This window comes from Pituophis catenifer, unplaced genomic scaffold (assembly GCF_029215685.1).
Source record: "Pituophis catenifer annectens isolate HBS135680 unplaced genomic scaffold, rPitCat1.0.hap2 SCAF_3, whole genome shotgun sequence".
NCBI lineage: Eukaryota > Metazoa > Chordata > Lepidosauria > Squamata > Colubridae > Pituophis > Pituophis catenifer.
In genome coordinates, this window is record NW_027256883.1 from 8878978 (window position 1) to 8905277 (window position 26300).

Below are 26300 nucleotides of genomic sequence, written 5' to 3' on the forward strand. Positions count from 1 at the left end.
TTGTGTAAATAATGTATATATGGGACATCAGGGGTTAACTTATTCTTTGGATTTTAATGTATTCATAATTTACCACTCCCATTCCTGGCTCCACCCCTTGTATATATAAGGAGCCACCCTCACCATTTTCTTTGCTTCTATCTTGAATATTCAGCGAATATAGAATGCCTATTATTATTAAAGAGAAATATATTTAAATCTCTAATTCTTATTATCTTTATTGAGTCTGATCCTGAAAATATTGCAACACAGATGATGCCGGAAATGAGTCTTTGTGAGACTTATCGTGCCACTGCCACTAATTGTTAACTAATAATTGTTAACTAATGTTAACCCATAAGTAGGGTAAGCACAAGAAGCCTTTGAAAACAACAGAAATGGCCATGCCAGTGCTGCTTGTGGCCAGATCCAGCCAGGAGAGTGGCTTGCTGATGAGCAGCTGGCTGGCACTGCCCTGACATGTCCCGCCGCCTGCCTCTTGGAGCAGGACTCTACAAGGCTTGTTGTACCATTGCATGAACGAACATCATTACTGCCACGAGGTTCGACATATTGGCACAGCCATGAGTGGCAGGATGCCAGCTGTGCCAGTATGATGAAGCTGCAGTTTCTAGAGCTTCAATATGTGGTGGGTTTTTTGGGGGGCATCGTGGTTACCAAAACTGGATGCAATATTCCTAGCGTGGACTTAAAAAGCAATATAAATCAGTATTAATACTTCACATGATATTCATACTATCCCTCTGTTGACACAGCCTAGGACTGCATTAACTTTTTTGGGCAGCTGCTGGCTCATATTTCAGCGGTTTCCCATTAGGACATCTACATTCTCCTCAGTTACTGCTATTGGGTCAGGTTCCACCTATTCTATACCAGTGCATTGGGTTTTTTTTTCTTGCCTAAGTGTAAAACTTAACTTTTCTCACCACTGAATTGTATGTTGTTGGATGGGGCCCAGTGTTAAAGTCTAGAAGTCTTGAACGTGCAAAGACTCTCTCTCCTAAATCTGAAAACCTAACAGTTCCCTGAGAATGAGAAACAGAAAAAATGCAAGCCATATTTGCAATGGAAGTCAATTCTGGGGAAATTGGAGGGTATACCATATTTTTCGCTCCGTAAGACACACTTTTTTGTCTCCCAAAAGTGGATAGAAATGTCTTATGGAGTGAATATTGCCGAAGCCTCACCCACCCGACGACCCCTACCCTTCAGCAGTTTTTGACATCCGTGTGTCCCGTTTTTGGCCTCTGCATGCCCAGTTTTTGGCCTCCACGCACCCCATTTTTGGCCTCCATGTGTCCCATTTTTGGCCTCCACATGTCCCATTTTCAGCCTCCGTGCACCCCATTTTCAGCATCCACTCACCCCGTTTTTGGCCTCCATGCAGGACTTTCGTGGAGGCTGAAAATGGTGTGTGTAGAGGCCGAAAACAGGATTCGTGGAGGCCAAAAACGGGAGTGTGTCTTATCCTCAGGTGCATCTTATGGAGTGACAAATACAGTACTTTGCTAAAATATTAGTCTAAATCTCAGCTAACTTGCTGGTTCTGAACCAGAAGGAATACTCCATAAATCAATCACACTGGACAGTTGAAGAAAAACAAGATTCCGTTTTTAATTCTGATTTCAAAGAAAATGCATAAATAAACACAAGGGGCACAAAATTAGTTCAGGAGATAATGCCAGGCTCCTTTCGTGCCTCATCTGTCTTGACGTGGACCTTCCCGCTTTTCTGTCTCGCCATCATTTTTCTGATATCCTTTAAAGTCTGATTTTTGGTCTCTGGGATATACAGGTAGAAGAAAATAAAGAGTGCCACACAGAATGGACTGAAGATGAGTAAGGAGTACGATCCAAGTTCCTTCTATAGACATAAAAGGATATTTGGGGGGGGGGAGAGAGAGAAATGGTTGTGGGATGCTTTATGTCAAAATACATTTTGTTCCTTATAATTTCTCCATTCCCTTAAACATCAGCAGAATCCACAGTGAGAAGCAGTGTCTCCGCTACTTAATTGGCAGTAACTAAGTTAATCAAGTAAAAATAGCAAATGGGAGGAGGGGAAAATATTTTACTCAAACTTCCTTGAACCCCCAAATAAGTTACCCAGACTCAATCCACACATCAAAGGAGAAGGTCTGAAAACATAAGTAGATTTAATTAAAACTGTCTCCTAAAAGAACTACATGTTCACCATAATAAATTTCACAGATGAGACATACCTAGACATCAGTGGTGGGTTTCAAATTTTTTTACTACCGGTTCTGTGGGCGTAGCTTGGTGGGTGTGACATAGCTTGGTGGGCATGGCTTGGTGGGCATGGCAGGGGAAGGATACTATAAAAATGCCATTACCACCCACTCGGGGGGAAGGATACTGCAAAATCCCCATTTCCACCTGATCAGCTGGGACTTGGGAGGCAGGGAATAGATGGGGGTGGGGCAGGGCTGAAATGCTCCTGGTTTGGACCGGATCGCTTGATAAGTAGCGAGTGGTTGGAAGAACTGGTAGCAAAAATCCCTGTGCTCCCCCCCCCCCATGCCCAGCTGAGAAGCACGATCATCAAAGGCTGTTTTTTTTAACTTTTAAAAGCATTTTTTCTACAACCTCTTCGGCCAAAATAATGCTTTTAAAAGTTTTTTAAAAAGCCTCTGATGATTGCACAGCTCAGCTGGAATCATCAGAGGCTTTTAAAAGCGTTTTTTCTACAACCTCTTCGGCTGAAGAGGCTGTAGAAAAAAAATGCCTTTAAAAGCCTCTGGCAATCCCAGCTGAGTTGCCTGATCGTCAGAGGCTTCCAAAAGCATTTTTTTCTGTAAAAATAATGCTTTTAAAAGTTAAAAAAAAAAAAAGTTGGCCACGCCCATCCAGTCACATTACCCCCACCCCCACCAAGCCACAGAACCGGTAGTAACAAATTTTAGATTTCACCTCTGGGGCGGGGCCAGTCAGAATTTTTACTACCGGTTCTCCGAACTACTCAAAATTTCCGCTACCGGTTCTCCAGAACTGGTCAGAACCTGCTGAAACCCACCTCTGCTACACATGCCCATTCCCCTCTAGTGTTACATCTTTTTTACATTGTGGCGACCAAAATTGGATGCAGTATTCCAAGTGTGGCCTTACCAAGGCATTATAAAGTGGTATTTGTCAGCACTTCAACCTGCATTTACTCTAGTGCTGACATAAGAAGGAGAAGAGCCTACTTATTTTCCCTGAAGATAATGTCCCCTAGGAGATGAGATGGGAGGGGGGACATTCCTGGGAGCTGAAGTACTAGATATGGGGAGAGTGATTTGGAAGAGGGCCAATGAGATGCCGAGAATTGGGGAACGGAAAGGGAAGGTTTTGGGTCAGGAAGTCAGTGTTGATTTCTTCAAAGATTACTTGTTTGGAAATGCAATTTATTTTATTTAAGACGACATCAAAACCTGACAGTATTAACACTTCACGTGATCTTGATTCTATCCCTCTGTTTATGCAGCCTAGAACTGTGTTGGCTTTTTTGGCAGCTGCTGCACACTGCTGGCTCATATTTAAATGGTTGTCCATTAGGACTCCAAGATCCCTCTCACAGCTACTACTATTGAGCAAGGTACCACCTATACTGTACCTTTGCACTTTGTTTTTCTTGCCTAAATGTAGAACCTTACTTTTTTCACCATTGAATTTCATTGTGTTAGATAGCACCCAGTGTTCAAGTCTGTCAAGATCCTTTTGTACCTTCAGCCTATCCTAATAAACTCTGCTTAATAAACCACACCATTTCCACTAAGCTTCAGAGTCACTCACCTTCATTTTGCCTTGCAGCAATGTTAGGAAAATATTGGCTAGGCAGTATACGGATCCTGCAATTGCAAAAGCTGATGCTCGTGATGACTGAAGGAACAACTCCAGTGAAATTATTACTGAAATTACATCTTGGTAGAGAGAAAAAGATGTAAGTCACGGAATGTCCTTTCCCATTGATCACGATTCCCCCCCCCCACATCCCCATCTCTTCCCAAAACTTGCATTTCATTCACTTACTTGGTCCTATGCTATATGCAGCAAGGAAAATGACAAGCAGACAGACGCAGAATGAAGACCACACACTGGCCCTCTGTGGGAGAAAATCAGTCAGAATTGAGCAAAGTGTCTATGAAATTGCAACATTTGTTGGAAAGGAACATCCTAAAGATTGTCGTGGAAAAAAACCCAATGAAAGAAACAAAAGGCAGCAACACAAAACAACAATTCTTACTTTGAGACCCAGAGGTTGATTTTGCTAATGATTTGGAACATAAACAACTATCATAACACAACTAAATAACACAACTGACAGTAATAAGCCATTGCAATGAGGTTCACTCACATAGCTGGGTAAGCAAGGATCAGCTATAGGCCAGTGGCCTCAAACACATTCCTAGGCCTGTGGTTTATACTCTTCTGCACACATTTTAAAACTTACTTCAAAACTTACACACACACACACACGCACACACACAGAATTCTCATGAGTGGAAAAACGTGGCTTTCTACATATTCATTTGTAAGATTCAAAGAAGAGTGTCAGCGCAATCTTTAAGTGGACAGTCTTCAGGCACCTGTTTCTTTCCCCTCTTCCCACACTTCCATTAAACCTGGAATTATTCCAATATCAGGCTGTAAAAAAGAGGCAGTGGGAGATTTGTATTTCCAGACCTTTACGTTTCTGTAATGTAGACTTACAGTACAATATAATTATTTCATCTGAATAGAATAGAATAGAATAGAATAGAATAGAATAGAATAGAATAGAATAGAATAGAATAGAATAGAATAGAATAGAATAACAGAGTTGGAAGGGACCTTGGAGATCTTCTAGCCCAACCCCCTGCTTAGGCAGGAGACCTTACACCACTTCAGACAAATGGTTATCCAACATCTCCTTAAAAACTTCCAGTGTTGGAGCATTCACAACTTCTGGAGGCAAGTTGTTCCACTGATTAATTGTTCTAACTGTCAGGAAATTTCTCCTCAGCTCTAAGTTGCTTCTCTCCTTGATTAGTTTCCACCCATTGCTTCTTGTCCTGCCCTCAGGTGCTTTAGAGAATAGTTTGACTCCCTCTTCTTTGTGGCAGCCCCTGAGATATTGGAACACTGCTATCCTGTCTCCCTTAGTCCTTCTTTTCATTAAACTAGACATACCCAGTTCCTGCAACCGTTCTTCATATGTTTTAGCCTCCAGTCCCCTAATCGTCTTCGTTATGCTTCTCTGCACTCTTTCTAGAGTCTCCACATCTTTTTTTACATTGTGGCAACCAAAACTGAATGCAGTATTCCAAGTGTGGCCTTACCAAGGCATTATAAACTGGTATTAACACTTCACGTGATCTTGATTCTATCCCTCTGTTTATGTAGCCCAGAACTGTGTTGGCTTTTTTGGGAGCTGCTGCACACTGCTGGCTCATATTTAAATAGTTGTCTATTACGACTCCAAGATCCCTCTCAGAGTCGCCACTATTGAGGAAGTTACCACATATACGGTACCTGTGTATTTATTTTTTCTTCCCTAAATGTAGAACCTTGCTTTTTTCACCATTGAATTTCATTTTGTTAGATAACCAACCGACCAATTTAGGATCAGGTCCTTCCTAAATTTCTTTCTCTGACCATTAAGCAGATGAGGGCTCCTCACACTGTTATCTGATCATTTCTTAGCAACTCAAGGCCATTCTCCTGCATCATTACAATGGGAGGATTTTTTTTTTTTTTAAAGAAATTAGGTAGTGAAAATGCTGCAGGTTGATAAAGTTATAGCATAGTTGGAGAATTCGAAAGGGCATTGAAAATGAGCATTTGAAATGTGGATTTACAGACAGCTGTTACATACAAGCTGGGTTCATGAAATCAGAAATAAAGACGTGATAAGCCGCCTGGGAAAGCAAAGGGAAATCAACGAAACCATTAAACAACGAAAGTTAGGATATTTTGGACATGTGATGAGACACTTGGAAAAATATGCCATACTTCACTTAATCCTTGGCTGGCAACACCCAGGGGGAGGGTCTTCTCTGTGGAGCCCCTGCCCTTTGGAATGAGCTGCCCCCAGAAATTCGTAAAATCTCTGATCTCCGTGTATTTCGCTGTGCCCTCAAAACCTTGTTGTTCCGCCAGGCTGGACTATCAAGGTAAAGATTTTAATTGGGTTTTAAAATATGGGATTTTAAATTTGGGGTTTTAAATTGAGCCTATCATTTAATAATTTTAATTATTTTAAATTTCTGTCTGTCTTTGTACTTTTAATCAGGCTGTACACCGCCCTGAGTCCTCCGGGAGAAGGGCAGTATAGAAATAAAATAAATAAATAAATAAATAAATAAATAAATAAATAAATAAATAAATAAATAAATAAATAAATCAATCCTCCAGGGAAAGATTGAAGGCAAACGAGGTCCAGGCAGAAGAAAAACATCATGGCTTCAAAATCTAAGGGACTGGTTTGGACAAAACTCAGCAGCACTTTTTCATGCGGCTGTTGATAAAAATAGGATCGCCAACGTGATCGCCAACGTCCGATGACGGATATGGCACAAGAAGAAGATTGAAAATGACATAAAAAACTGACACCTCTAGAGCAATGTAGGGTTCTAAAGCAACCTCTCTCTCCAATCTCTTTCTCCATAACCTCTTATTCAAAAGTTCAGGCATTTTCGGAAACTGTTGTTCCTATCTATAACTTTTCTTTAAGGGCTCTGAAATTTTGACAGCTAACCGTGACATTTGGAGTTTGTATCCTTTTTAGCTTCCCACCCACCCACCCCCACCCTCTGTCTTGGCTTCTTTACCTGATATCGTAATATTTCAAGCACCACAACCATCAAAATGAGACTAAGAGTACAAATTGCAAGGCCACAGAGAAAAAGAATCCTTCGGCCCAAGAAGTCAACAAGATATGTCTGAAAAATATTAAAGATCAGGAAGCATGAAGAGGTGATAGGTTAACACAAAGGCAAACTATAACAAAAGGTTCCAAAGAGCAAGTAACAGCCAGAAGGATTAACCAGGTGTACCCCTACACAAATCTACTTGTGTTTAAATTGCATCCACTTCTGGATTGAAGTGTCCTATCCATTGTCCCAAAGGGTTCTTTTTTTTTTTCCAAGACACAACTGGACTTTCTGGTTTTTCTCTGAAGACGTTTCGCTTCTCATCCAAGAAGCTTCTTCAGCTCTGATTGGATGGTGGGAAACGGAAGGATTTATACTCCTTGCAGCAGTGGTGAAATGTAAAATTTGTGGGCGTAGCTTGTGGGGGTTGTGGTAATGTGAATGGGTGGCCGTGGCCAACTTTTTTTTTCTTTCTTACTTTTACAAGCATTTTTTCTACAAAGTCTTCGGCAAAAGAAGTTATAAAAAATGCTTTTAAAAGACTCTGACAATCCCAGCTGAGTTGCCTGATCGTCAGAGGCTTTTGTTTTCTTTTAAAAGCATTTTTTCTACAATTTCTTCGGCCGAAGAGGTTGTAGAAAAAAATGCTTTTAAAAGGCTCTGACGATCCCAGCTGAGCTACATGATCATGAGAGGCTTTTTTTAAAAAAAACTTTTAAAAGCATTTTTTCAGCCAAAAAGCTGAAAGACGCAACTGGGCTTTCTGGTTTTTCTCTGAAGACGTTTCGCTTCTCATTCAAGAAGCTTCTTCAGCTCTGATTGGATGATGGGAAACAGAAGGATTTATACTCCTTGCAGACAGAGCTGGTCATTTGCATTCTTTTTAGAGAATCCTTGAAGTCATTTGGAGGTTTATCTGTATCATCAGGGTCACCTGAGTGGTTCAAATTGGTGTGGAGCCTTTTTGGAACCGTTGAGAGTTTGATAAAGTTGTGTGGGTATCCGTTTTCTTGGAATATGTTACATAGATGTTCTATTTCCTTTTTCTGCTGTTCCAGGATAATATGATGAGACAGACAGCGTTAAACCTGTGTGTCTCATCATATTATGTCTAGACTACGGCTACCTGTCCTGTATATAAATTTATCATGAGGGTAATTAGACCTTCCACAGACTGACACGGCTAACACAATCAAATACCTTTAATCGACTAAACATATATTGACAACTTTATTAAAAAATCATTTTTGGCTTTTTCTAATTATCCCATGTGCATTAATAATACTGTCTCTTTTCAAAAACCATCCTGAGCATCTGGCATCTCCCTTTCCATATAAAGCTGAGCATTATTTTGCTACCAAGGAAAATTACAATATTTGGTTTCAAAATTTTTGGAGCATTATTTTTAAATATGTAAAGGTTCTTTGCAAAACTTCTATTTTGCAAAGAGAAAAAAAACCAACAGAATATTTTGATAGCTTATCACTGAATGCCAGCAGTAGAATCTCATCAGGTGGGACAATATTATTTGGGGTCCAGATGCAATCCAGAGGATAGAGAGTATCCATTCTTGAATTAGAAGTTAAGAGGAATGAAGTTAAAACAAAAACTTACTGCTAGCAAAGATACGAAGCAGAGAAGGAAGCTTATGGCTATTTTCATGAGCCACATGGCATGGTAAGTCAATTGTGTATTCCGCAAAATTTCATAATTTTGATAATATACCTGAAAGCAGACAAGAGAGCAATTAAACAGTTTTAGCTGAATGGAAGAAGCTACTGAGGCTTTAACGCTTTGGTAGAAAACTGATAGAACTCAAGATGTTCCTAAACTGTAACTCCTAGCCTGCCAAGGAAGCATAGACTATGGTAAGGGGTGCTGGGAATTGTAGTTCAGAAATGTCTTCAATGCTACCACTTGTCTACTTCTAATATGAACGTTTTGAGAATCTGATAAACAAATTGAAATGGGAGGGTCAGCTGCCCTTTGAGTATCTTTATTTCCTAAAGAATATTGTTTGTCTGAAACCAGTCTTCCATATCCTGGAATTATTCAGATGTGGGAAGCTATTATATGAATGACTCCCAGCTTTTCCTTCAGAGATTTCGTTGGTTGGTTGTAAGGTTGTATTGAATTCTTAGGGGTTCATAGGTTGGTTGTAGATTGATGTGTCTGTTGATGGAATTGCTTGTGGAGTGCCAGACTTTGACCTACAACCAGCCTACAAGCTGTTGAGAATTCAAATCCACCATACAAGCAACCAGAGATGGCATTGACCCTCTACCAACCCATGCAACCCTCCCACCAGCACTTCACCTCCTAGTGACCCTCACTTGACGTCACCTCCCCATCACAAGATTCTCACATGATGTGACCCACACCTGACTCCTCAGAAGACCCTGACAAGACCCATCATAAGACCTTCACCTGACATGACCCTTCCATCATAGGGGCTACTGATCACACGAAGCCCTTATAAGCAGAAAAACACCAACACTGACATTCCCTAAACTCCACTGAAGCTGTTACCTAGCCTGGTAATGAAACGTTTGGAAGCCAACCCACAAGCACAGAGAACGAACTTCTACTCTGATTTCTAGGACTATCAGGCTACACATCTAAAGGTATCAGGTAGATGTTTTAGATTTATTTCCCCAAATTTGTGGACTGAATCATGACATCTTCCCAGAACACGTCTTCAAAAGTGAAATGGCTTTCTTCTCCCCTCCAAAAAATTTAATAACAATAGGAACTAAAAAAACGACAGATTTAAAAAAGATGGGAACAAGAATGCTTAATGCACAAAAAATGGAAGGATCCTTGGATTCCCACAATGGACAAATGGCTGCAAAAGGTGATGGAGTTAGCAGAGATGGCTAAATTGACTGCACTGATTAAAGGGGAAAAAGAACCAATTAATTTTGTGCCTATTTGGAAACCACTTTTGGACTTTGTGCTTGAGGTGAGAAAAAAATGAAACGTTGATTTTCGGTTTTTCTGATTAGATAGGTTTGTTGTTATAAAAATGGCTAGTATATAATATTATATAAAAGTAAAAAGTTGAAGTTTGATTCTACTGCACCAAAAGGAATCAGAAGTGAATGCATTTCTTTTTCTTTTTCCCTTCTTTTTTTCTCTTCCCCTTTTCCTCCCTTATTTCCCCATTATCTTCATGTTTCTTTGTATGACTGTATTTTATATTTTTTCATAAGTTAACAAACATATTTGAACCTGAAGAAATTAAAAAACAGGCAACCCCAAATAAGAAAAAGAAAAGAAATCTTATATATTATATTTATTAATAATCTCTGGTTTACTAATCAATCCACTGCTATAATAGAATCAATGTAAAATTGTATTGCAAAATAAAATTACAATTGTAAAACTGTAACACCTCTGACATAGTAACATACATTGCTGCACTCTTTGGTTAGTAGAAATGATTGCTTTTTCCAGAACAGGTAGATCACCCATTTCTGATCACCATTTCTTAGCATCTGGAATAAGATCACATTTCCAATATCTCAGTGCCATCCTTTTATCCACTCTCCATGCTCAGTGCAATCATAATTCCTGATTACAATCAGACGCCAAAGCTTAGGTAGATACTTCAGCATTATATTAACAACTTTAACATGGAAGATTTTCCCCTTAATTCATAAAAACAATCAAATGATCACAATAGTCGTATCATGTAGCAGAAGAACAGAGTTGGAAGGGTCCTTGGAGATCTTTTAGTCCAACACCCTGCTCAAAGAGGAGATGCTATATCATTTCAGACAAATGGTTGTCCAATCTCTTCTTTAAAACTTTCAGTGTTGGAGCACCCACTGCAAGGCGTTCCACTGGTTAATAGTTCTCACTCTCTCAGGAAACTTCTCCTTATTTCTAGGTTGCTTCTCTCCTTGATTAGTTTCCATCTATTGCTTCTTGTCCTGCCTTCAGGTGCTTTGGAGACTAAGTTGACCCAGGGATGAAATCTACTTACCTTCCCTACCATTTCAGAAGTGCATACTCCACGCATGTCACGTTCAATTTTGGACCCTCTACGCATGCACAAAGCCTTCTGTGCATGCGCAGAGGGTCAAAAACAGGTTACTTCCTGTTTAAAACCAGGAAGTAATGTCGTCTGGGTGGGTGGTGGTGCTTTGTGCTGCCGCCGTTACCAGCTCACTGAACCATGATCCACTGCTACCGGTTTGCCCAAACCGGTGCGAACCGGTAGCATTTCACCCCTGGGTTGACCCTCAGTTTATTTATTTTATTTATTTTATTTGATTTCTATACTGCCCTACTCCCGAAGGACTCAGGGCGGTGCACAGCCAAACAATAAAACACATACATACAAAATTTAAAAGTAGAATAAAATCAAATTAAATAATTTTGGCCCCGACAAATTTAAAACCCCAAACTTTTAAAACCAATTTAAAATTGAATGTATAAAATACTAAAAGATATTTGAAAATTAAAAATCTTTTATAAAAGAGGGAGAAAATTAGGCCAGGCCCGCCTGGTGAAATAGTAAGGTCTTTAAAGCGCGGCGGAAGGTGCGCAGATCCGGGATCCTCCATATCTCTGGGGGGAGCTCGTTCCAGATAGTAGGTGCCCCCACAGAGAAGGCTCTCCCCCTGGGGGCCGCCAGTCGGCATTGTTTGGCTGATGGCAACCGGAGGAGCCCCTCTCTATGGGAACTTACCAGCCGGTGGGAGGCTATTGGTGGTAGTAGTTCTTTGTGGCAGCCTCTCAATTATGGGAACACTGCTATCATGTCACCCCTAGTCCTTCTTTTTGTTAAACTAGCCATACCCAATTCCTGCAACCATTCTTCATATGTTTTATCCTCCAATCTCCTAATCCTCTTTCTTGCTCTTCTCTGCACTTTTTCTAGAGTCTCAATAACTTGTTCATATTGTGGTGACCAAAACTGGATGCAGTATTCCAAGTATTCCAAGCTCACGTCCATCCAGTCACCCCAATTCTACTCCAAATTAAGGGACTCGAAGGTCATAAAAATAAAATTTAAAAAATCCCTGGTTCTGAAAAATCCTTTTCTCGTGCTAATTAAAGTCAGAGTGTAGAGATGCTAGTGCTCGACTCACAGCCATTCATTCAGCAATTGTTTGAAGTTATGATGGCATTGAATGATGGTTATGACCAATCTTTGGAACTTCATTCCCAACTGGTGTCTCTTGCATATACTCGTTTTATGACCACATCACTTATCAATGGAAATTCTGGTCTCTATTGTCATTGTTGTGGACTACCCTGCACTATATCTGGAAGGTATCCAGAAGCCTATATCTATACACATATAAAAGTGAAATACCACTCACACATCATTACAAAATCTCCAGAAACGTAAAGCCTACAAACTTGAAATTTGCCACATATGTTTCTCTTGGCTTCTAGGTGCTCACTAAGAAAGGATTTTTCGAAATGACCATCAGAGCATTAGTATTTCCTATATTATTATTCACATGCTCTGATGCTAAGGAGTTCTAATCACCCTCCCCATCTGAAAAGAAACCTGTTCCAAATGCAAAACACAAGCAGAGGAGAGGAGTTTCACTTTCAGTTTTACTTTCACAGCAGCAAGCAGGGGATAGGATAGGGGAGGCTTCTGTGGGGCAAGCCTGAGGGAGAGAAGGGGAGAGGAGAGGCCAATCATAACTACTTATTAATTTTCAAGCTGTAACTGTCGATTTCTCAAGCCCGATCACATAGTTTCGTAGTGGAGAACGGGTATTCAGCTACTTTTGATATATGTATCTGACTTACTTCATGAAAGCCAGCAAGCTGTGTCCCGACCATTATGACAATTATACTGAAGAGACTCCATGAGACACTTGAGATTTTGCCTAAATGAATTATATCTGTTTTCTTCTCTTCGACCTCTTCGAGGCTCTCTTCTTGAAGGTCTTCAATTTCTTCTTCCACGTCTTCAAACATCCTTAACCTCCACAAGACTGAGTGGGAAGAAAAGAAGAAAACAAACTCTGAAATGGAAGTGAAGGAATGACTTTCAGCTCCTAACCCCTTCTTGCTCATCAAGACCAAGATTGAAGACAAGTTCCTAGACATCTCCAGAAGAAGGAATCGATAAGTTTTAATACTGGTTTTTTTTTGTTTTGTTCAAATTAAATAAGAGATATCATTCAGCCACCATTTTTAGGGATAGAATAGAGAACCTAAAATGACGAAGTCTATTACCTACCTTAGAATATATTATCTTGCAATGGAATTGGCCGAAAGAGCACTAGGTGCTCTTTCAAATTTTATTTATTTATTTTATTTCTTGTTGTTAGTTGCAAAGTCGTGTCCAACCCAATTCCTTTTCTAAGCAGAAACACTAGAATTTCCCTTTCCGTCCTCCATTGCCATTGAATTAGTTCCCCAAATTATAGAATAACAGAGAATTATCTCATCTGAATAGAATAGAATAGAATAGAATAACAGAGTTGGAAGGGACCTTGGAGGTCTTCTAGCCCAACCCCCTGCTTAGGCAGGAAACCCTACACCACTTCAGACAAATGGTCATCCAACATCTTTTTAAAATTTCCAATGTTGGAGTATTTACAACTTCTGGAGGCAAGTTGTTCCACTGATTAATTGTTCTAACTGTCAGGAAATTTCTCCTTAGTTCTAAGTTGCTTCTCTCCTTGATTAGTTTCCACCCATTGCTTCTTGTCCTGCCCTCAGGTGCTTTGGAGAATAGCTTGACTCCCTCTTCTTTGTACCAGCCCCTCAAATACTGGAAGACTGCTATCATGTCTCCCCTGGTCCTTCTTTTCATCAACTAGACATACCTAGTTCCAACAATCATTCTTTATGTTTTAGCCTCCAGTCCCCTAATCAGCTCTTCTCTGCATTCTTTCTAGAGTCTCAACATCTTTTTTACATCATGGTGACCAAAACTGGATGCAGTATTCCAAGTATGGCCTTACCAAGGCATTATAAAGTGATATTAACACTTCACATGATCTTGATTCTATCCTTCTGTTTATGCAGCCTAGAACTCTGTTGGCTTTTTTGGCAGCTGCTGCAGAGTGCTGGTTCATATCTAAATGGTTGTTCACTAGGACTCCAAGATCCCTCTCACAGTCACTGCTATTGAACAGGGTTCCACATAATTCCTTGGAGAAAAATAATAGCCCTTAGATCAATTTAGATCCATGTGCTTCACTGATGATCACATATCATCATATGTGATGTCATATGTCACATATGACATCATATATGATGATATCTGATGTTGTTTAGAACTAACAGTGCTGACCATTTTGTATAATGTGGTCAAAAAAGATGGGAAAGTCTAATCAGGGCAAACATCTGGAGTTAATTTAACTTGTCCTCTTCTTTCTCTTTGGTAATCCTTCTTACTCTCAGCATGCATTCCATCTCAATGTAAGACATCCAATTTTTATGTAAAAATATATGATGGTATGTTGTGTATCTGAAACACAATCTGACACTAATATTGATGTATGTGATCAACAACACTGAAATAACAACAATTGGTTAACCGTTGCTGAGAAAGGGCTCTTTCAGTTTGTCCCATTTCTCATTGTCTTCCAAGTTGACCCACTATGTGTGAAATTACACTTGAGCTCTTCCTTCTGTTCAGTACACTTTAGAGTAATTTTACCATTCCTTGCTGCCTCTTCATCTTCCTTTTGGATCAGTAGGTATCTAGGACTTTCAGGTATTCTGAGTAGTAGGAACATCAGAGCCAAAGGAATTATTGCAGCCAGAAGTACTACTAGATACCAGCCTGCACAAGAGGACACAACAATAACACTGAATTACCTGTGATCTGTTTTAAATCAAGATGGATTTTGCAAGCATGTGTCTACATATGTTCACCTTTTTCAAATACACGAAAGCATGTATTTTTAATAGGCTGCCTGCCACTATGCTCATGGTTAAAATAGTGGAATACTCTAAATCAGGGGTGTCAAACTCAAGACCCAGGGCCCAGATCCGGCCCAGAGGGTGCTTAGATCTGCCCCACGGGACCATCCTGGAAACAGCAAATGATGGCCCACGGTGCCTGTGCCAGGGAAAATGGAGCTACCGGTAATATTCACTAGATTCTTTGAATCTCATTACAGTCAGAAAACAACGACGATTCCTCTGAATTATTATTTCTATGGGGTCCTTGGTGCTCTCTGAGCTTGGTGTTTAATTACCCAACTAGCTAGCATCATCCATGTTAATCTTTAGCACTGATGATGTTAACCTAGAAGGGTAATGGAACATCTGCAAGAAAACCAAGAAGCTCAAAGAGCACCAAGGTGAATTACAAATATTTTGTTCGATTGGTATTATTTCTATATATTTTTCTTCGTTAGTTTTAATGTTTATGATTTATAGGGACATAAAAAGGGCATTCTTAAAAACACATACCATTCTGGTGTCCTATGTTTGAAGGAAAGGTCAGAATCTGAGCAATTGTGTTGCCCAGTTTTACAAAGACATCTGTTAGCATGATGACACCTCCCCTTATGCGTCTGGGAGCAATCTCAAAGAGGTATACATACATAATGCAGAAGTTTAAACCTGGTTAGAAAAAAAAAGTTAAAAGGTAATTCAAATGTATATGGGACACAATGTGCAGAAGTAAATTAAGAGAGCGTTAGAAACCATGCAGATACGATCATTGCTCTTCACCTCAAGCCATTCTACCTGGAACTTTCCAAAATTTTATTCTGCTCTATACAATATATTGTATTGTATTGTAAAACAATCATTGTCTAGGTTCGAATCCCAGAAGGGCATGGCTAGCTGAGAAGAGCTAAGTAGCTCGAAATAGATCTATACTAGTCTCCCTTTATTTCTTTGTCGGTAAACATAAATTTAACATGAAAATAATATGTCGCGAAAGCGACTGATGGGAGCTGAAAGGCAAAAGTGGAAGCTGTATACTCCATCCCATAACTGGGTAGACCAGGTTGCCCTGAGAGACCGGTCTCAATGAAAAAAAACACTTAATCTCTCCCCTGGTATTGCTGACAAAGCGAGGAGAGCCTGTGATTTAGAGGTTAATACATCTACCTAAAATGCAAATAGCATGTGTTTGAATCCCAGAAGGGTATGGTTAGGTCAGGGGTGTCAAACTCAAGACCCCTGGGCCAGATCCAGCCCACAATATGGTCCTATTCGGCCCAGGCAGCAGTCCTGGAAATTGCAAGGGGCCAGTCCATGCCACCTTGACTCGACCCATGCTATCCCAGCGGGCATGCATGTGCACAGGTGGTGGCAGGCTAACGTTGTCTCGTCTATCACTCACCCCTCAGCCACCACCGCCACCTTCTCCTCCTGGCCCTCTGGGAAGTCTTGGCCTGGCCCATTCTATCATAATAGGCACACTTGTGCACAGGAGGTGCCCACCAACACCTGCGCATGGATGTGCTTGCTGACTCCTCCCCCCACCACTGGCCCACAAAAGACAACTAAAACACTGATCCGGCCCGCAAAGAAATCAAGTTTGACAGGCCTGGGATAGCTAATGAGAGCTAAATAGCTTGAAATAGATCTGTACTAGTCTCCCTTCATTCATTTATTTTATTTGTCGGTAAACATAAATTCAACACAAACACAATTTGTGACTGCCTGCAAAGCAGGTGTGAAATGCTACCAGTTCAGGCCGGTTCACGCGAACCGGTAGTTTAAAGTTCTACTGGTCTGCCAAACCGATAGTAAAAAAAAAAGTTCTGACAATCAGCTGAGCGATCCGCAATTGTTTGAACTTTTTTCTTTTACTTTTTTAGCATTCTCTAGAACCGGTAGTTAAAAATGCTTTGAAAAGCAAAAGGAAAAAGTGCAGACAATCTCACGTCGCTCAGCTAATCGTCGGAACTTTTTTCTTTACTTTTTAGGCATTTTTTACTACCGGTTCTGGCGAATAGGTAGTAAAAAAATGCTTTAAAGAAGTAAAAAAAAACGGTTCCAATGATTGCCAGAGCCTTTTTTTTACTTTTTTAAAGCATTTTTACTACCTATTTCCCCGAGCCGGTAGTAAAAAATGTTTTTTATAAGTTTTTAAAAAGGTTCCCACGCACGCCACAGCTGATCACAACCACCTCCCCCCCCCGCAATGCTGTTCTACTTACCTTCCCAAGCCTCCTTTTGGAACGCAATGCGCATCCACGTGCACAGCTCACGTTTGGTGCAAAGTGTGCATGCATGCACACAGTGCATGTTTGACGCATGGCACGCATGCGCGGCCAGCGAACTGGTAGTAAACCGGTTCAGATTTCACCACTGCTGCAAAGGCTCCTGGATTGGTGCTGAAAGGCGAAAGCGGAAGCAATATGCTCCATCCCATAATTGAGTAGATCAGGTTGCCCTGATAGACCGGTCTCACTGGAAAAAATCACTTATCGAACCACTGCTATTATGTCACCACTTAGCCCTTCTTTTTTCCAGAATACCCATACCCAAATCCTGCAACTATTCTTCATACATTTTGATCTGTCCCCGTCCACACACACACACAAACACAGCCAGCCGAGGGTTAAGGAAGCACTTGGCACACACCCAGGTCTTTATCTCCAACTTGGCAGCGATATACACACCGTCTGCCAAGTGCTTTTATTTCCACAGAAACAGAAAGATAATATACTCAGCGTACAAGAGTCCAACAGAATTAATATTCCTCTCAGCAGTTTCGGACGAGGCTTTAGTGATTATCCAAGGTTTATTTTTGTTCGTCACAGGGATCACTGGCTACCACCCTCTATTATATAGTCTCTGGGGTGTGGTCCAGTGACTCAGTTCTAATCCCTAGCACGCCTCCTGAGCTGCTGCAATCGTTTATCACGCCTTCGGAGGCGTGCGTCCAGGAATGATGTCTCTCCCTCGCTCTCATTCGAGCCACCTGTCTCCCTGCTAATCTCCTCTCCCTCGGCCAGCACCTGAGGCAGTGCCAGAGGGGAGGGGCCTGGAGAGGGAGGCCTGGCTGACTCCTCTTCCTCATGCTCGGAGCTTTCTTCCTCCGATGGGACAGGCTCAGAGGGCGGGGCCACAACACATTTCAGTCTCCAGGCCTTTAATCATCTTAGTTGCTCTCTACCATATGGATGCATATGTGTGCCTTGGATTGTTACTCGGAGTCTCTGATCGAATTACCGGAAAGGCATAAAGCATTTCAGGCCTGACTGGTTTTCTTTAAAGAATACACAAAGCCAAAACAATCGTGACTCTACTCACCTAAACATACCCCAGTGAGCAAATGTGCACAAATGGTGAATTCGTAAACATATACCGTTGTGTCAAAAGCCAAAAAGATGATCGAGGTTATGGACAAAAAATTAGTTACCACCAAAGAGCCTTTCCTAAAAAAAAATGAAAAAAATGAAAAAAGTGGGTAACAAGGTGAAAAATAAAATGAATGTAAATCAAAAGAACTGCAGTGAGCTTACTGGGAATCTGCATGTTTTGAAAATGATTTGAAATAAGCATTGCACAAGACATAGATGCCTCCAGGGTAGAGCTATCCGTGTCTTAAGCATCCACGTCTGCTTTCCACCTTCTTCATGAGCTTGAAAACATATCTGTCTGCTTCAATCAGCGGATTTCTAATCCTTATCATTCGGAAGAATTTGTTTTGGATCTACTGGTTATGAGACAGACAGAATTTACTCAAGTTGTTTCCAAGTTTTATAAATTTCAATCAGATACCTTTAGCTTCTCAGATCCCAGCAAGCTCTGCTCAAACACTTTCATAGCAATTAGAAACATCCCTCTCCTCCACTCTCTCTTTCCCTCCCTCTTTCTTTTCCCTCCTCCTATTTATTTATTTATTTATTTAATTTATTTTATTTATTTATTAGTTCAATTTATGTGCCACCCTTCTCCGGAGACTCAGGGCAGCTTACAATGCATTAAGCAATAGCCTTCATACTTTTGTATATACCTGCTTAGTAGGGCTTTCGGGCCCCCTCTAAGCGGTGTTCTTTTTTATACAAAGTCAGCTTATTGCCCCCACAACCGGGTCCTCCTGCCTACCCTTTTGTGACTTTATTTATTTATTTAATTTATTTAATTTATTCAATTTATATGACCCAGGGCGGCTCACAATACACTCAAAATACACTCAAAATACACTCACAATACACTCTGGATGGGGAGGAACAGGCTCAAGCTCAACCCTTCCAAGACTGAGTGGCTGTGGCTCCCGGCATCCCGATATAGTCAGTTGACTCCATCACTGACTATTGGGGGCGAGTCTTTGGCCCCCACAGAAAGGGCTCACAATCTGGGAGTCCTCCTGGATATGCAGCTGTCCTTGGAGGAACATCTGATGGCTGTAACCAGGGGGACCTTTTATCAGGTTCGTCTGATTCGCCAGTTGCGACCCTTTCTTGATCGGGATTCCCTGTGCACAGTCACTCACGCCCTCGTCACCTCTCGCCTTGACTACTGCAATGCTACATGGGGCTCCCCTTGATGAGCACCCGGAGGCTCCAGCTGGTCCAGAACACAGCAGCGCGGGTAGTGACGGGAGCAGCATGGCGCTCCCATGTAACACCACTCCTGCGCGAGCTGCACTGGCTCCCGGTGGCCTTCCGGGTGCGCTTCAAGGTGTTGGTTATCACCTTTAGAGCGCTCCATGGCATAGGGCCTAGCTATCTTCGAGGCCGCCTGCTGCTACCAACGACCTCCCAGCGACCTGTGCGCTCCCACAGAGAGGGCCTCCTCAGGGTGCCATCAGCCAAACAATGTAGGCTGGTGACCTCCAGGGGGAGAGCCTTCTCTGTGGGGGCACCTACCCTCTGGAATCAGCTGCCCCCAGAGATAAGGAGAATCCAAGACCTCAGTGCCTTCCGCCGTGCCCTTAAAACTCACTTTTTCCAGCAAGCCGGGCTGGTTTAGGAAGAAATTTTTTAAAATTTTTAAATGTTTAATTGGTTTGTGGTTTTTTAAATTTTGGGCCAAATTTATATAGATTTTAATTGTTTTTAATATTTGTGTTTCATGTTTTTAATTCTGGCTGTGCACCGCCCTGAGTCCTCAGGGAGAAGGGCGGTATATAAATTGAAAATAAATAAATAAATAAAATAAATAAAAAAATCACTATAAAAACACTTAAAAATTAAAAACCTTAAAGACATTAAAACCCATTCACACCATTCATGGCCGGATCTCGTCAGGCCACAAAGTGAGATCAACGGCCCCAGGCCTGCCGGAAAAGCCAAGTCTTCACCACTTTTCAGAAGGCCAATAGGGTGGGGATGGTCTGCATCTCAGGAGGTAACTGGTTCCAGAGAGCTGGGGCAGCCACAGAGAAGGCCCTCCCCCGCGGGCCCACCAGCCGGCATTGTTTAGCTAACGGGACCCGGAGGAGACCAACTCTGTGGGATCTTACCGGTTGCTGGGAGCTATGCAGTAGAAGGCGGTCTCGAAGATAACCTGGCCCTGAGCCATGTAGGGCTTTAAAGGTAATAACCAACACCTTGAATTGTGCCCGAAGACCAATAGGGAGCCAGTGCAGCTCGCGGAGAATTAGTTTGCTAATTGTCAAAATTTGGACATCAACTGCTCTGCAATTCTCTTATGGGCATTATTCCAAAAGAATAGATCAGCAATAGTTGGTTTCTTTTATCCAATACAGTCTATTCCGACAACAGGAAATTGACCAAATGACATGATTCTCTAATGCAGGGATGTCAAACTCGATTTCATTGAGGGTCACATTAGGGTTGGGTTTGACCTTGGGGGGCCGGGTGGTCATGGCTGGGGTGGGCGTGGTTGGAGTGGGTGTGATCCCCTTGGATCCCATTTTCAGCTGGGATGGCCTTCTGAAGCCATCTGCCAGCGAAAACAGAACCCATGGTTTGTTGTAGAAAAAATGCTCTTAAAAGTAAAAAAAAAACAGCCTCTGATGATGGCGCAGCTCAGCTAGGCATGGGGGTGGGCGGTGGGCAAAGGGATTTTTACTACCAGTTCTCCAAACCACTGGCTGCCATCGCTACCGGATCAGGAGATCTGGTCTGAACCGGGAGCATTTCACCCTAGCACCACTGACAAGGCCCTTCTTCTGGGTCCTGCCAGATGTACTTCTTTAGGAGACGGGACACACAACACACTTTGTCTCCCTGATCTAGTGGATCAGGAGGTGTTGTGGCCCACCAGTGGCTTGCGCGGATTGTTGCTGATCCTGACGATAAGGAGGCTGGTGTGGTGTTGCGCCAGCAGCCTGTGCAGCTGGCACTCAAGTCGGACAGCGAGGAGGCTGAAGAAGATGTGGTGCCAGAGGCAGGGATTCTGCCAGGGGCTTCAGAACCTCCAGAGGCTCCTTTAAGTGCAGAGGATGAAGAAGTGGAGCCTCTTCTCAATGCACGGGCATGCAGAGCTGCCAAAGGGCAGGAGTGGTTCCTCAGGAGGAGGCCTCCTCGAGAGTAAGGCTTGGAGCTAATTGGCCACGCCCTTAGCCTATTTAAGAAAGAACACAGCTTGCAACAAGCTGCAGGAAACAACTTCAGTTCATTAATCATCGCGTTGGGATTTCTCTGCAATCTTGCTTCTGGGCTTTCTGCCAACTCCAGTAAGACTCTGACTATCTTATCTGTGGAATTCTGGCAGGCTGTTAAGAACGCTTATTAACAGCCGGCATTTGCTAAAACTGTGTTATTTGAGTAAACTAAGTTTTGTTCAGAGTTCGTGTGTGCTGTGTTCTTTGGGATCCGTAGCCGGGGCAGAACAGGAGGATGCGACTAGCAAGAGAAGGTCCCTCAGATTACCCAGCCTCAAGCCATGAAGGGGCTTTAAGGGTGACAACCAGCACACCTTGAATTGCACCTAGAAGCAAATTGGCAACCAATGTGGATCCCGCAGGAGAGATAACACATGTGCACACCTAAGTATGGACAAAACTGTGCGGAAAGCTGCATTTTGAACCAACTGGAATTACTGGATGCTTTCCAAGGGCAACCCCAGGTACAGTGCATCACAATAGTCATAGTTAATGGGTCTTTTTACCATATTTTCCCCAAAATAAGACCTGTCTTATATTTTTTTGAACCCTGAAATAAGCGCTTGGCCTTATTGCCATGCCCTCAAAAGCCCGATTGGGCTTATTATCAGGACATGACTTATTTTGGGGGAAACAGGGTAATAGTTCTTCCTCCCCATGATGATATGTTACTTTGTTCCTGCATTTGTTCTTCTTCAAATTATTCATTGCTGGTTGCAAAGAAGATAAAATTCCACAAATTCTAGAATGGGTATCCCCGTATTGAGAGTGATGTCCACTTACCTGCCAAATCTGTCTCCTATATAGCCAGACAAAAGTGATCCTACTAGGGCTCCAACTGGGAATAAGTCAATGGCAAGTTCCAAGAAGAACAACTGAGTAGACTGGTCAGGCAACTCATCTGGTTGCGACACATTAAAAAAGAAATAAACGAGCTAAGGAAAAAAGGACACAGGTTGGTTCTTAGAATTTTTCCTGACATTATTTGTCTTGGTAAGATTAACATTTGAGTCAGATTCGTCCTGGACAAACTGGGACTGTAAACTAGATGAGTGTCAGACTGCGGTGCTATCTCAAACTTAAATGAATTTCCAAACTGCCAATCTTTAAGGAAATCTTTCTTTAATTGAGCTCAGCCACTGGATCATGACTCTGCGCAGACAAGACTGACCATTTGCCTCCCAATCCCTCCCTTTCCAATCCCCAAATCTCTGCTTCTCATTGGCTGTCTTCCAAGTCATTCTTCAGACTTCTTTTCCTCATCATTTCCCAGGAATGTGCCCCCTCCCCTCATTTCCACGACAACCGGGCTTCAAAGGGATTTAGCAGGCAAAAGTTTCAGATGTTATCTTTCGCTCTCCTCTGCTCTCTCTCTATGCCAGCGTTGCAACACTGACAATGAGAAAGTTGAAAAATGTCCCAAAAGAATGCAAAGGCAAAATATTTAGTATAATTCTCAACCCTACCCTGGAAGCATTAAGGAAGTCACCAGAATCTGACCTTAATATAAACAAGAAACTCAGAAGAGTATGGCTAGCTGATGAGAGCTAAATAGCTTGAAATAGAGCTATACTTGTCTTCCTGTATTTCTTTGTCGGTAATTATAAATTCAACACAAAAACAGTTTGTCGCGAAAGCAACTGCCTGCAAAGGCTCCTGGATTGGTGCTGAAAGGCGAAAACAGAAGCTGTATGCGCCATCCCATATTTGGGTAGACCAGGTTGCCTTAATAGACTGGTCTCACTGGAAAAAAAACACTTTTTCTCAATATCTTCCAGGCACCTAGAAAGGTCAGACACAGCATTACTTAATTCATCAAGGGCGGAGACGCACAACTTGGTATCTTCCGAATATGATGATATCTCACCCCAATGGTGAAGGAGGATCACTGCAGCAGTTTTGTGTAGGTCCGGGGTCTCGAACCTTAGCAACTTTAAGACTTTAAGAGCTGGCTGAGGAACTCTGGGAGTTGAAGTCCACAAGTCTTAAAGTTGCCAAGGTTCGAGACCCCGGTGTAGATGTTTAACATGAGCACTGTGACACCGAACCCCGCATCCATGACAAAGAAATTTCCTGGGAAAGCAGAGAAACGGGCTCATTTAAGAGAAAAAGAGTTGATCTCTAATCAGGGGAGAGATCCATTGCTTAAACAACAACGCCTTCTTTAAGACGGTATTGGCTTTTCACGACGCTTTTCTTACCACTTCGGGAGAATAAAGAATCCAGCTGTAGAACCCAAAATGCAAAGAGATCGCATAGCAGGTCAGCACACTGCAAACAAAGTAGTTTGATACGCCCTAAGGGAGGGAGGGGAAATAGCAGCTCTTATGATGTGAGTTAAGGTAGCTACAGAGTTATGAGTGAATTACACAAAGCAGAGAGACGGACAGACGGACAGATGGACAGATGGACAATCTGAAAGAGGCATGACAGAGAAAAAGGAATGGTGGACAGCGCTGTTGATTAGTTCTTAAAACTAATTTTGTTTTTGCTTTTTTTTAATAAGATGCATTTTAAATTAGCTAAATCTTCCTTCCTTTCCCTTCCCTCCCTCCCTCCCTTCCTCTTCCTCTTCCCTCCCTTCTTTCCTTCCTCTTCCCCCCTCCCTCCTTTTTCCCTCCCTCCCTTCGACTTCTGCTTCTGCTTCCGCTTCCCCTTCCCTCCCTCCCTCCCTTCCTCTTCCTCTTGCCTCCCTTCTTCCCTTCCTCTTCCCTCCCTTTTTCCCTCCCTCCTTTCCGCTTCCCCTTCCCCTTCCCTCCTTCCCTTCTTTCCTTCCCCTTTCCTCCCTCCTTTTTTCCCTCCCTCCCTCCCTCCTTCCCTTCCCTCCCTCCTTTTTTCCTCCTTCCCTTCCTGCCCTCCCTTTTTCCCTCCCTCCCTCCTTTCCTTTCGTTCCTTTTCTCTTCCTGCCTGCCTTTCAGATTATGCATCATTCCAGAGAAATCCAATATTCTGTCTTCCCTAACTTTGTAAAATCCTAAAATTTTTTATCATGGTATCTTAGAGATGTGAAAGGTAGCCACCGTCAGGGATCACACATGTGCAAGTGAGCCTTGCATTTTATTCCACCCCTTTTCAAAGTGTGGTGCTCGTAATGCTGCCATCCCAGGAATTGTCTATTTCAGGTTATATGAAACGTTCTGCATCTATTAATGTTAATATCCCATGTTATATAATCTTGTCATATACCAACTCAGAAGTCTTGGATCTAAACATCAAGCTTGATAACTAATAATCATAAACCAGCAGATTAGACAAACTACCTTCCAAGCAGTCGTGATTTCAGACATGTCTTTCGTAGGGAGCAATCAGAAATCTGGACCACCTGCTGGGAAATGAGAGGATCCTTGAGAGACATTTGAAATATTCTTATACAGTAGGATTAACCTGCTCTTTGCTCTCTGGATTACTGACCTGCAAATTCTCCAATCTGGGTGGCCTCGTCAGTTGCAATGGTTGCATGTACACCTTATATTTATTTAGGATGTTTTTGAGTCAGTTTTTCACTCCTGGCCACTACCTCCTGGCCAACTCCCTGTAGTTTTCTTGGCAAGGTTTTTCAAAAGTGGTTTGCCATTGCCTACTTCCCAGTGCTGAGAGAGAAGGATTGGCCTAGAGATCTTGGCCTAGAAACTAGGAGATTGTGAGTTCTAGTCCTCTGTCAATGCCAGCTGGGTAACTTTAGGCCAGTCATTCTCTCTTAGCTCACCTCACAGGTTGTTTTTTCTTGTGGGGAAAAACAGAAGGAGTATGATATATGTTCACTGCCTTGAGTTACCTATAAAGTCATTAGACTTAGAAGAGACTTACAATAACTGTATTGTCACTTTGAATGTACACTAATTGGCATACATTAAAATGAAATTTCATCGCATACAGCTCTCAAAGGGTCACCACCTCTAATATAAACATAAACATCACAAGATGAATAAATAAATAAATAAATAAATAAATAAATAAATAAATAAATATGCATGTACCCACGTATATTATATGACATGGAGAACTAGAACAGTCTAGTTCAGATGTGTACATGGTGAGAGAAATGAATCTTGCAAATTTACCAGACGGATGGCCTAGCGAATAAAGCTCTTACAGAATCTGGAAGTCCGGCTAGAAATACTTCAAAACCTCCTCCCAGAGGGGAGCAACAGAAACAGACCGTGAAGGGGTCTCTAACAATGATTTGAGTTCTAAGCATATAGTGTATATAAACAGTATCCTGAATGATGGGAAGCGAGCTTCCTATAATCTTCTCGGCTGTCCTTACCACTCTCTGTATGGACTTTCTATCTGAGGCACTGCTGCCAACTGCTAATAAAAGTGGAACGAAAATCAAATCAAATAAATAAATTTGCCCAGCTGATTTTGTGCCACACTAGTATTTACGATCTCCCAGTTTCTAGCTTGTTGCTTTCACCACTACATCTGTTGTGACCTAGGCTTCCTGAGTCATTAAAACACTGAGTAGTCCCAAAAACCTCTTTTATTGCAACAGCTGTGAATTACGTTCATTCACAGCTTAGTCCCAATCAGTTGCAAAAACTCCTTCGTGAGAAGTCCTTCGGGGATAATCATCAATCTTTATCTCCCTTGACATGCTGTCAAAGACCTTCTTAGCAAAGCCGCACAGAGTCCAGAATCAAACAGAGATGCCGACTGGGAACAGAATTAACAACATTGCTTTCCTGCAAAGGCCCCACGTGCCTTTGCTCCTCTTTTAAGCATTATGAGAGGGGCCAATCATCTCCAGGCCTTACTCCTGAGTTGTCCCTTTAGTTTTAACTGTTCTTGTCTTCTGGCAGGTCTGTGCATACGTGCACTAGGAACAGGCTCCTCCTGTTTCTGATGTCTGACTCTGGAGGCTCCGGAGTTTGGCCATAACTCCCACATGGCCCTGGCCCCATCTCTGCCTCCGACGCAGAACCCTCTTCCTTCTCTGCCTCCGATGCAGAACCCTCTTCCCCTTCCCCAGAC

The 26300-nt window shown here is 42.1% G+C and overlaps 1 protein-coding gene across 1 annotated transcript; it reads right to left on the reverse strand.

The window, feature by feature from the left end:
• Positions 1–1668: 1668 nt before the first annotated feature.
• Positions 1669–24653, reverse strand: LOC139314350 (solute carrier family 2, facilitated glucose transporter member 5-like). Its single transcript, XM_070939947.1, has 12 exons — positions 24587–24653; positions 23528–23623; positions 22110–22261; positions 18062–18186; positions 15257–15409; positions 14496–14621; positions 12629–12816; positions 8465–8575; positions 6809–6919; positions 4029–4101; positions 3792–3919; positions 1669–1863 (listed from the first exon to the last, which is right to left on the reverse strand). The coding sequence occupies exons 1-12, from the start codon at positions 24611–24613 to the stop codon at positions 1669–1671; spliced, it is 1485 nt and encodes a 494-aa protein (XP_070796048.1). The 5' UTR covers positions 24614–24653.
• Between the last annotated feature and the right edge of the window lie 1647 nt (positions 24654–26300).